At 41.9% G+C, this 13,013-nt stretch overlaps 1 protein-coding gene across 1 annotated transcript; it reads left to right on the forward strand.

Moving 5' to 3' along the window:
* LOC112266028 (zinc finger protein 808) lies at positions 1–11,874 on the forward strand. The gene is made up of 8 exons (XM_042295629.1): positions 1–792; positions 4,219–4,421; positions 5,070–5,174; positions 5,256–5,348; positions 5,590–5,700; positions 5,848–5,971; positions 7,478–8,965; positions 9,131–11,874. The coding sequence occupies exons 1-8, from the start codon at positions 453–455 to the stop codon at positions 11,011–11,013; spliced, it is 4,347 nt and encodes a 1,448-aa protein (XP_042151563.1). The 5' UTR covers positions 1–452; the 3' UTR covers positions 11,014–11,874.
* The last annotated feature ends 1,139 nt before the right edge of the window (positions 11,875–13,013 follow it).

The following is a 13,013-nucleotide window of genomic DNA, read 5'->3' on the forward strand; positions in this document are numbered from 1 at the left end:
CCTGTGTTAACCTCCAACCTTATTATCAGCATTTAACCAAAAACCCTATTCTTTCCCCATTTTAATTTTCCCCCATAGGAATGTCAGACCTCGCCACTTCTATAGAATACATGTAGTATGATCAAATTGAACTCCGTGTGCAGATATTGATACAATCATCTGGACTGTTTTACAGAGACATTTCAATCAAACTTGATTCGGTAAATTAGTCCGTATTCCTTTCCATTTATTACATCTTTGGCACTATTCAGACACGCAGCACGACTGCAAAGAAGACCACCTGGAACTCGACCACGGGTCCTTGTAGATGACGTCAATACGTCACGCCTGGAAGTAGCCAGCCAAAGAGGGAGTAGTCCACTGTTCAGGCGACCGAAGCGTTTGAATTTAGCTAGGTACTACCACTAATATTAACCTTGTACTATCTACTGTAGGCGATTATCAACTCAACAATGTCATTGGCAGACGATGTCGGATGGACATGGTCCCCGGAGGAGACAAAGGCGCTGATCTCCGTATGGTCAAACGAACAGATTCTTCTGAAGATGGAGCAAACGTACAGAAACAAACATGTTTACAGCGAAATTTCGGAGCGGCTAAAGGACCTTGGTGTCAAACGGACGTGGAAGCAGTGTCAAAATAAGATGAAGGCATTGAAGTGGAGATACAGAGAAACACTGAGGAACCCGAGTAGCAGCCGACCGTGTCCCTTCTTTTCTGAACTGCACGAATTTCTCGCCGCCATGCCTGACATGCCCGAGTCTAAGGAAACCGACGATGAGGAAGATAATGGTAAGCAAATTGAAATGAATAGTTTTCAGTGTCGCTATTGATGTGAAAATATCTGATGTGATTGGTCAAAAGACCAATTGGTGTAAAATAAAGTTGGTTGCCCGTCTAAACCCAGTCACACAGATCATCGTTTTCAAGAGTTTAAGGATGGATTTAGATGGGCAGCCCAATTCAGTTATTTTTTTCCCCCACTAATTGATATTTTGACCAATCACATCAGCTCTTCTCACAGCAACTCTTTTACAGAACTGATCTGATTGGTTAAAAGACCAATTCGTGAAAAATAAGATCAGAATTGGGCTGCCTGTCTAGAGATTGTAACCAAGCTTAATTGCGACCAGAAAAAGGTTCAAAAGAGAGAGCAGAGCGCTGGCTGGAGGACAAGCTTAGTTGAAATGGGAATTCGTCCTCTGTCTTTCCCAATATCCCCCAGACAACACACACACACACGTTGAGAGGCACAGTGTGCAGCACCCCTGGATGGAGAACAGCTGGGGGAGTTTAAGTGCCTTGCTCAAGAAAAAAACTGGGCCCTGCTGTTATCAAAATAAAATTCTGATCGGATTTGGGCAAGGTGGGGAGGTTTAAAAAATAAATAAAAAAACTGTCTGAAAATCAAAGCTTCATTATGTTAAATTGACTGTAGTATAGGTTAGTTGTTATATTGAGGAGTGTCAAATAAATGCATGTAAGCTATTATAAAAATAAAAAAATCTTAGTTACCTTCATTCATGTAGTTTACTCATTTCTGTTTCACTGACAGTGTAGATGTAGTAACAAACTGTCCAATAGATGGCAAGCTTCAAATCAAATCAAATTTTATTTGTCACATACACATGGTTAGCAGATGTTAATGCGAGTGTAGCGAAATGCTTGTGCTTCTAGTTCCGACAATGCAGTAATAACGAGCAAGTAATCTAACTAACAATTCCCAAAAAAACTACTGTCTTATACACAGTGTAAGGGGATAAAGAATATGTACATAAGGATATATGAATGAGTGATGGTACAGAGCAGCATAGGCAAGATACAGTAGATGATATCGAGTACAGTATATACATATGAGATAAGTATGTAAACCAAGTGGCATAGTTAAAGTGGCTAGTGATACATGTATTACATAAGGATGCAGTCGATGATATAGAGTACAGTATCAACGTATGCATATGAGATGAACAATGTAGGGTAAGTAACATTATATAAGGTAGCATTGTTTAAAGTGGCTAGTGATATATTTACATCATTTCCCATCAATTCCCATGATTAAAGTGGCTGGAGTATAGTCAGTGTCATTGACAGTGTGTTGGCAATAGCCACTCAATGTTAGTGGTGGCTGTTTAACAGTCTGATGGCCTTGAGATAGAAGCTGTTTTTCAGTCTCTCGGTCCCAGCTTTGATGCACCTGTACTGACCTCGCCTTCTGGATGACAGCGGGGTGAACAGGCAGTGGCTCGGGTGGTTGATGTCCTTGATGATCTTTATGGCCTTCCTGTAGCATCGGGTGGTAGCTTCTAGGCTACTGTATGGAGTGAGATAGCTGCCAAAAGGTTGAACATACACTACTGTTCAAAAGTTTGGGGTCACTTAGAAATGTCCTTGTTTTTAAAAGAAAAGCATTTTTTTTGTTCATTTAAAATAACATCAAATTTAACAGTAATACAGTGTAGACATTGTTGATGTTGTAAATTACTATTGTAGCTGACCTGTTGCACCCTCGACATCCACTGTGATTATTATTATTTGACCCTGCTGGTCATCTATGAACGTTTGAACATCTTGGCCATGTTCTGTTCATCTCCACCCGGCACAGCCAGAAGAGGACTGGACACCCCTCATAGCCTGGTTCCTCTCTAGGTTTCTTCCTAGGTTCTGGCCTTTCTTGGGAGTTTTTCCTAGCCACCGTAGTTCTACACCTGCATTGCTTGCTGTTTGGGGGTTTTAGGCTGGGTTTCTGTACAGCACTTTGAGATATCAGCTGATGTAAGAAGGGCTTTATAAATACATTTGATTGAAACAGGAGATTTTTTTTATGGAATATCTATATAGGTGTAGAGGCCCATTATCAGCAACCATCACTCCTGTGTTCCAATGGCATGTTGTGTTAGATAATCCAAGTTTAGCATTTTAAAAGGCTAATTGATCATTAGAAAACACTTTTGCAATTATGTTAGCACAGCTGAAAACTGTTGTACTGATTAAAGAAGCAATAAAACTGGCCTTTAGACTAGTTGAGTATCTGGAGCATCAGCACTTGAGGGTTTGATAACAGGCTCAAAAAGAACGTTCTTCTGAAACTCGGTAGTCTATTCTTGTTCTGAGAAATGAAGGCTATTCCATGTGAGAAATTGCCAAGAAACTGAAGATCGCATGCGCTACACTTTATTTGGCTAGTAGGCAAATAGTCCTACATGAGGCTATAATGACTCTATGACTGCATGCCTCCAGAAGGGGTGCTTATCCTAAGGCGCATGGTGCTGTGGTGCTGCATGGAGATCACAAGCTCTTCAACTGGGCAGCAGTGTGTCGATGGGGGGAGGAGCCTATACGGTGACTACCTAAGACCACTGCAACAGAGTTATTGTAAAATGTGGGAATAAACCTATGCCAGACTACGTTTAACCTCTCCTGTGTTATTTTCAAAGTCCGTGTGTTCATTACCCGATTCATATAAATCATGTCAAATTATTTTAACTTCATATTAACCCCTCCTACAGAATATGCTTTGGCAAAATGTAAATTTAGTGATGAAATCAATATAAAAAATATTCTAATATATTTTGAGTAGCAAAGACTCCAGTGTCCATACATAATTCATAGATTCACCAAACATCTATTATTGTTCCATGTTTTATTATTCCTGGTAGATACTACTGGTTATGATTCATTATTCCTGGTAGATACTACTGGTTATGATTGCAAACAGAGCCCAGAGAATGGGGTGGTGCAATACCGAGTTAGTCATATTTTGATAAGGTGCATGCATGGGTATGTCTACGTAATTTTTTAATACGGTGTTATGCTTGTTTGCGTGTGTTATGTTTGTTCGCGTAGCACCCCTCACAGACCGTTTGGTGTACGTTTTTTGTTGTTGTTGGTGAGACGAAACTGCCCAAACTCTGAAAGGTATTATTGTATATGTCAGAATTGCAACACAAGAATTGTTCAAGCCTGCAACGTTAGTCTGTAATCGTAACATGGCGTTAACATGTTCACAGATAAACATTTTGTGTTTACGTTTCACGCATGGCTTTTCTTACGATCGTAACGATACATACGCTCAACCTTTTGGCAGGTATTTCGCTCCATACTACTGCCACCCACTTTAGGCTACCCAGCAACAAAACCACATGATGTGTAAAAGTCCGATAGTCCGCAATCGCAATAAAGGTGGCTTGGAACGTCAACAAAGCGTTTCTTTCCTACCAGGTCGTCCTCTTCCTCTGTCGTCTCTGCGTCTTCTGGTTCCTCCACTGCGGCTGGTGTCCGCAGCTCTATGGCAAGTTGTTCAGCGCAGAGACACAATGGACTACGGGTTGGTGGAGGAGTTTGTGACCACTGTGTTGGAGATAACCCCTGATCTGATGAGTTACAGAGAGAAAGTCCAGCTCGTCATGGGACTGCGGGCACAGGTGAGAAATTAAGAGGGGGTGTGGTTGGGTGACATTTTCCGCATGTAGGGTTCCCTTGTAAAAGAGACCTTGGTTTCAATGGGACTCCCCATAAAGGTAAAAATAGAGAATCGCATCAGTTTATTGGTCGCGTCCATAGTTTAGAAGATGTTATAGCGGGTGCAGCGAATTGCATACAGTATGTTACTTGCTCGATGCAATAAAATGTCAAACAAGTACACAAATAATTCAAAAGGAATCCTGTCTAATCAATCAATGTTTGTTATATTTCACACACATGATCATTGTTGAGTCCTACAGTAAGGGCCCCTAAAACTAGACCATATTTTTTGGTACTACGTGGAGGTATGCCATATAACTGATTTACAATGGGTTCTGCAGCAGGAAGGTTCCACATAACCAATCATTTTTGCTGCTTTCTCTGATCATGCTCTCTCACAGTTTCTGTGTTAGCCAAACAGCTATGGTCTTTTCACGAAAACAAGCGCCCCTGTGGGCGTAGCCAGTATGGCGACTAAGTGACATGGCTTCACTTGATACAGGCTTTGAATTTATAGTATATAGCACATACTAGAACATTCCTATATCGTACTCACTGCCAGATTGGTTTGCGTCCAAAATGTTTCAGTGTTACCTGTTTGTTGACAGCTGGTTCTGGAGTTGTGTCGCTCTGATCATTCAGCCGACCCGGAGACCATCCAGCCACACCTGAGCAGGATGAGGACCTGCATCATCACTCATAGAGAAAAGGAGGTGAGTGCCAGTCTGTGATCAAGACTTGTAACTCTGCCGGCCAGGTTAATTGACCTACTGTGTTATGTATACTTTCTGTAGATAGATACAGAGGTGGAGGCATCAGAGTCAAACTTCTTGGAACTTGTCCAAACTCTTCTAGATGACCCACTTGAGAGGGAACACTTCTTCCAGGTTGGTGTGAGAACAATTTTTCTGCTAAACTGACATTGAAATCTAGGAGTTAAACTGAACAGCAGTGCATGCACAATCTATTCCATTGAAATCCTTGTTACTGGCTTACTCCGTACTGCTGAACCTCAGCTTGCATTAGCTAATATTGAGTTGACTTGTATAGTTACTAATTATGTCAATAGGATGCCTCACACTCAATTAAGAATGCATTTATTTAATCTGTTATACTCGACTCTTCTAGGAAGTTTTTCCAGAGGAATTTGGCCCCATGTATGACACGGCACTGCAGACTCTGATGTGGGAGTTCCTCTCCAGGCTGGAGAAACTGCTCCCAACACCAACATTTCAACAGGTATGGGCAATTTGGGAAGAGCCGGCGGTGTCAGCCTTGGCCGATGTTTGAATTGATGTTGTCATATTGCTGAGTGTACCATACATTCTTGTTGTTATTTGATCAATTGAATTTGTTGCACATTTTAAAACCACCTCCCGTTCTCAGACTGCATCCTGGCTCAGACCTGCCCCCTCTATGCTGAAGGAGTGTGCACAGTCTGTGACTCAACCTCAGCCTTTGAAGACTCTCCTCCAACACCACAGATGCCATGGCCATTTGTTCACTAATGGTAGGCTTTTTTTCCCAGCTCTGTTTTCATAAGTGGAAAATAAACGTATTACATTTAAACCTGCTACACTGGACGGGAACTTTTGCAGAGATGCTCCCATTGTTTGACAGGAAACCTGGGCATAAGCTATGGGTGACGCTCTGTTTCTATTTTCAAGGTATCGATTTGGTAAACATCTGAGGGATAGGGCTGGAGAAATGTAACCACTTATATTCGTACACGACGCTATGGATGCAAGGACTGACCATCCATGATTCCAAAATTATAATTTTAACCATGTTGAGGCTATAAAGTGTTTGTTTACAAGTATGTTTACAAATAATGGATTAAAACAAGCATATACAGTGCATTCGGGAAGTATTCAGACCCCTTGACTTTTTAAGCATTTTGTTACGTTACAGCCGTATTCTAAAATGTATTGAATAGTTTTTTTCTCATCAATCTACACACAATACCCCATAATGGCAAAGCAATAACATACCTCTTAGACTCTTCCTAGAGCTGGCCGCCCGGCCAAACTGAGCAAACGGGGGAGAAGGGCCTTGGACAGGGAGGTGACCAAGAACCCGATGGTCTCTCTGACAGAGTTCCTCTGTGGAGATGGGAGAACCATCTGGAAGGACAACCACCTCTGCAGCACTCCACCAATCAGGCCTTTATGGTAGAGTGGCCAGACGGAAGCTACTCCTCAGTAAAAGGCACAGGACAGCCCGCTTGGAGTTTGCCAAAAGTCACCTAAAGACTCTGACTATGAGAAACCAGATTATCTGGCCTGATGAAACCAAGTTTGAACTCTTTGGCCTGAATACTAGGTGTTTCTGGAGGAAACCTTGCACCCTTTTTTTCAGCTGCATGGACTGGGAGACTGGTCCGTATCAAGGGAAAGATGAACAGAGCAAAGTACAGAGAAATCCTTGATGTTAACCTGCTCAGGACCTCAGGCTGGGGTGAAGTTCACCTTCCAACAGGACAGTGATCCTAAGTACACAGCCAAGACTACACAGGAGTGGCTTCAGGACAAGTCTCTAAATGTTCTTGAGTGGCCCAGCCAAAGCCCAGACTTGAACATCTCTTGAGAGACCTGAAAATAGCTGTGCAGCAATGCTCCCCATCCAACCTGACAGCTTGAGAGGATCTGCAGAGAAGAATGGGAGAAATTCTCCAAATACAGGTGTGCCAAGCTTGTAGCAAAATACCCAAGAAGACTTGAGGCTGTAATCACTGCCAAAGGTGCTTCAACAAAGTACTGAGTAAAGGGTCTGAATACTTATGTAAATGTAATATTTCAGTTTTTAGTTTTTTTATATGCTTGCAGAAATGTCTAAAAACCTGTTTTTGCTTTGTCATATTTTGGTATTGTGTTTTAGATTGATGAGGGAAAAAAGTCAAGGGGTCTGAATACCTTTCGAGTGCAATGTATATTCTTCAAGAATCAATGACTATATATCATTAAAGTCACAGGAAGACAAAATATTTGATTGTTTTCTTTTTTTTTCAATGTTTCAGGTCATTCATCTTGTGCTGATGATCGCATCCTCTCTTCACTGTCTCACACGTTCTCGGAGAGGGTGGAAATGGACATTGATGAAGCACGCTCACATAGCCAATCTGTAGCCACATGTGCACCCAGAAAAGAAAGGGACACTTTGATAGAGAAAGATCATGCAGAGAAGCCGCTGGGGATGAGTTTGGACACGGTTAAGAAGACAGTGGAAATGACAGATAGAAGGAACGAAGAATGGGGAGAGGAGAACTATGAGGAGAGACTGCAGCATCAGTTGGCTTATAATGTTTTACAGGTCGAGATTGTAGATGGAGAAGACATGTCCTCAACGTCATCGATAATAGCAGACGACGTCGGATGGACCTGCTGGACCCCCGATGAGACAACGGTGCTCATCTCTGTATGGTCAGATGAACAGATTCTTCATAAAATGGAGCAAAGTTATAGAAAAAAACATGTGTACAGAGAAATTTCAGAGTGTTTAAAGGAGCTTGGTGTCAAAAAGACAACGAAGCAGTGCCACAATAAGATAAAAGCCTTGAAGTGGAGATACAGAGAAACACTGAGGAACCCGAGCAGCCGACCGTGTCCGTTCTTTTCTCAACTGCACAAATTTCTCGCCGCCATGCCTGACATGCCTGACATGCCTGGGCCCAAGGAAACTGTCAAGGTTTACGATGAAGTCGTGTCTTTGAATCAGGATGAAGGGCCCGTGGATGTCGAGTCGGAGCATCTAAATGAGGAACTGGTTTCTAGAAAAGGGAAAGACGAGACCCTCACCAAAACGCAAACAGAAGAGGGAAAGAGGGATGATGCTTTTTGCAGCCCTCAAAGTGACAGCAAGATGAAAATCCCCCCCAGAAAACTTCGCAAACAGATGGTTGAAGATATGTCCTCAACAACATTGGTAGACAATGATACACGAACCTGGACCCTGGAGGGGACGAAAGCACTGATCTCTGTATGGTCAAACAAACAGGTTCTTCTGATGATGGAGCAGAGTTACAGAAAGAAACATGCGTACAGTGAAGTTTCGGAGCGGCTAAAGAACATTGGCATCAAAAGGACGTGGAAGCAGTGCCAATCAAAGATGAAGCACATGAAGCACAGCTACAGACAAGCACTGAGGAACCCAAGCAGTAGTGGCCGAGCGACCTGTCCGTTCTTTTCTGAACTGCACACCTTTCTCGCCGCCATGCCTGACATGCCTGTTTCCAAGGAAACTGTCAAGGTTTCAGATGAAGCCATGTCTTCAGATCAGGATGAAGGGCCTTCTGTGGATGTCGAGTCGGAGCATCTAAATGAGGAAATGGTTTCTAGAAAAGGGAAAGACGAGATGCCCACCAGAGAGCCAACGGAAGAGAGAAAGCGGGATGAAAGTGACAGCCGAATTAATATTGGAAGAAAACGGGCAGTTGAAGATGTGTCTGATTTGGAACTTCAGCCCGTAGTGCCGCAAACCCAAGTTGATGACAACGGTCTTGTGACGGGTGATTAAAACATTTGTATATTTTTAAACAATATATTTATGGTGTGTGTGTAGAATTCATTCTATGGTTTAAGTTAGGGGTATGGCAGTTGTGTGTGAAATAACTGGGTTGAGAGTGACATCTCTGTGTTCTTTAACAATGGTACTTCTCTCCTCTCAACACCAGGTGGTGATCCTCGTCCTGCTTCCCATACCACGGGGCAGTCTTCTAAAAGAAGCAAACGTGCCAAAATATGCTCCTTATGTGGGAAGAGTTTTGTTGAAGCAAAGGATTTGACAACCCACATGAGATCTCACACTGAGCAGAGCCCTCACCAGTGCACCCAGTGTGGGGAAGGCTTTGAACATCCGGACGATTTACAAAAACATTGGCAGAATGATTGTGAGGAGATGATGAAACAGGAGGTCAATGAACATCAGCATGGAAAGGACAGGATCTCGGGAGTGTCCAGTAATGCAAGTACTGATCCAAACACATGCCATCTAAGCCATGAGACTTTTCAAGTTCAGTATATGTTGAGAAGGCATCTTATTGTGTTTCACAAAGGCAGAAGACTTTTTAAGTGTACTCTTTGTCTGAAGGCTTTTGCCTTCCTTAGTGCTCTGAAGAAACACCAGAATAACAAAAGAGGTTGTCCTACAAGTGAAGCCGTCAAAAAAGGGAAGGAGTTGGGGTCAAATAACCCTTCTGCACGCATAACTCCAGGACGTCCCTTAAATACAAATAATTCCAAAACTTGCCCTGTATGCCATGCAACTTTTTCACAAACGTCTAGTTTGAAAAGCCACTATTTTTACCATCATGCCCCAGACAAAAGCCGCTTCAAGTGTCCCCGATGTTTGAAGGCTTTTGTATCCCACAGTCAAAGGAAGAGACACCAGCAGAGCAAAAGAGGTTGTCGGTTAGATAGAAGTCACAAAAATGGTAGTAGGCCAGCATGGTCGACGACTCTTAGGGAAAAGAAAAATGAGATTCCTCAGCCGTCCAGTACAGCAACCCAGGAACCAACAACCTCTCAAGTTCCCACCACTACAGCACAGTCCTCTAATAAAAAGACAATTCCCAAAGCATGTCCCGTATGCCAGAAGACTTTTAAATTTGAAGCAACCATGGTAAGGCACATTGCTTCTCACCAAAAGGAAAGTCTCAACAAGTGCCCTGACATCTTGAAGTGCACCTTTTGTGAAGAGATCTTTTCACAGGGCATGGACCTGAAGAGCCACTACAGTCGTACTCATCAATTTACTGGGCCGTTCCCCTGCCCTTCTTGTCAGAAGACTTTTGTTTCGTTAACTGAGCTGCGCTTACATCAGAGAAATGAGTCCACTCCTTACCAATGCTCTGTGTGCCAGCGATTATTCCGAACACAGTATACCCTGACTATTCACGAGCGAATTCACACAGGGGAGAAACCATTCCTCTGCGCTGAGTGTGGAAAGGGTTTCCGGAGTGAAAAACTACTACAATCACACTCTAAGAGTCATGTTGAGGGAAAACCCCACTCTTGCTCCACTTGTGGGAAAAGGTTCCAGAGAAGAGAGCTATTGAAACAACACATGTTACATCACAAAGATGCGGCTTTCATCTGCCCAGACTGTGGGAAGAAGTTTTTTCAGTTGGTATGGTTAAGAAGGCATATGTTAATCCACACTGGCGAGAGACCGTTCCTCTGTGATCTCTGCGGGAAAGGTTTCAAATCTACAGCTGAATTGAGGATACACACCCGGACACACACTGGAGAACGGCCATTCAAGTGCCAAGAGTGTGGAAAAGGTTGTAGGCAGAAGAGTGAGCTGCAGGAGCATCTACGGAGACACACAGGGGAGCGGCCGTATCCGTGCCCCGTATGCGATAAACGCTTTTATGTCAGCAAAGATAGAAAACGACATATGCTCATCCATACTGGAGAGAAGCCGTTCAAATGTCAAGTGTGTGGCATGGCGTTCAACCGTAGAACACTTTTGAGGGTACACCAACAAACCAAGTTGTGTTTATATAGCCATACAAGTCCCCTACATTATACCCCCCTACATTACACATCATTGTAATGTTGGGGATTTGTGGTCCTCGATCAGTGTTTGGATTCATTAAAGTGATCTGTTATATATTGCTCATTACATTTGAGAAAAGTAATTGTTACGTTACATATTACTCGTCATCATATGAACGAAGCCCCACCGAGGCGCTATGCTCGGTGTTGAATCCTTCATTCACAATTGGCAATTGATAGCCTAATATTGTCACCCATCAGACTATTGTGATTTTAATCTGGTCTGTAGGCGACATCTATTATATGTGTGAAATTAGTTTTGATCTGCCATTAGTCAACTGTCGGGTGAAGGAAGGGCGGGGGGGAATAAATCCTCCTAAGCAAGGCTAATGAGAAATTCAAACTATAGTGGGGTCTGAAATTATTGACACCCTTGATAAAGATGAGCAAAAATGTCACAAATAAATATTTGAAATACTGAGCTATATTGTATGTTTTTAAAAAAAAAAAAAAGGGAAATATTATTTTCTACTAATACAATTGCTCAGATGAAGAGATTTTGTTGAACAATTATTTTATTTTTTAAAGGTAGGGGTCAAAATGAATGCCTCACGTTCATTCCAGATCCTTGATATCCTTCGTCTGCGTTTATGGACCGCCCTCTTCGGTTCAAAGGTTAGGTTTTCAATGGGTTTCAATTGCAAAATGGCATCATACTTGGAAAGATGGTTTAATCTGTGGACATTTGAGGCTTGAAGAATGATTGATGGATTGGCCACTGCGGGTGATAATCCAGCATTTGCAGAAAGAGAAAATGAGGAATGTACAGTACCAGTCAAGTTTGGACACACCTACACATTCAAGGGTTTTTCTATATTTTTTTACTATTTTCTACATTGTAAAACTAGACATTGACATCAACTATGAAATAACACATGAAATCATGTAGTAACCAGCCAAGAGTGCAAAGCAAAGGGTGGCTACTTTGAAGGATCTCAAAAATAAATATATTTAGATATGTTTAACACTTTTTTTGGTTACTACGTGATTCCATATATGGTATTTCATAGTTTTGATGTCTTACAATGTAGAAATAGGAAAAATAAAGAAAAATACTTGAATGAGTAGGTGTGTCCAAACTTTTGACTGGTACTGTATGTATAATTATTTAACTGCATGTACATGTGAGTAAAAATAGCTGTTAGTAGAATTATGGTTGTCCATTAGTTTAGTACAATCAGGAGTGGTGGGGGAATAAATTTAAAGGGGATTAGAAATTATGCAAATAATTACATTTATATAATTAGGAATTTGAATACTAGAATGTTCATGAACCTTCTTATGATGGTCCACAGGTCAGTCATATTGGTCAGGGAGTTTGTCAACATGGTTTGCCAGTGCTGTGGTAAGATATTGTGAAGAATTTACCTGCACTGTATTTTTGTTAGCTAGCAAGACAGTTTTAGAGGAATGACTCCATTTTTTATTATTTTTATTAACCGTAAATATGCCAACATTACATTCAAACAATTGTCAATCCACAGCCATACACTGTCTCGAATCAGTTGATCGGATTTAAGCCGAAACCACACAGAGCGACGGTGTCAATTTGCTTGCGAGAGTAGAGCGCGTGAATTCCATAATAAACGGTTCTATTTTTATGTTCGCTATGTAGCCCTTGTCAATTCTTGTTGTGTTCCTTTTTGACTCACTTTATATGTCCTACGGGAGCCACTGTATCGGCCACCTGTTATGTTGGGTCACAAGGAGAGTTGTAGCTACCCTACTGTAGCGGTTTATATAAAGAATGTATCTAGTCTTATTCTTTCTACATAACAGTATTCTCTCTTGGACAGAGTTCCTTCAGTTTCCCAGCCATAGCCTGCCTAGGCTATATGCCTGTGTTGAAATTAACAGGTAGGCATAAAGTTATTGTTTTCAAATATGTATTATTGACACTGGCAGCTAAACTTAACGCAAAATAGACACTTGACTATAAATTTTCATTCCTGACATAATGCACACCGTTTATTTTCTGGCAATTTATCTGCTCACTTT

Source organism: Oncorhynchus tshawytscha, linkage group LG13, assembly GCF_018296145.1.
Source record: "Oncorhynchus tshawytscha isolate Ot180627B linkage group LG13, Otsh_v2.0, whole genome shotgun sequence".
NCBI classification, from domain to species: Eukaryota; Metazoa; Chordata; class Actinopteri; order Salmoniformes; family Salmonidae; genus Oncorhynchus; species Oncorhynchus tshawytscha.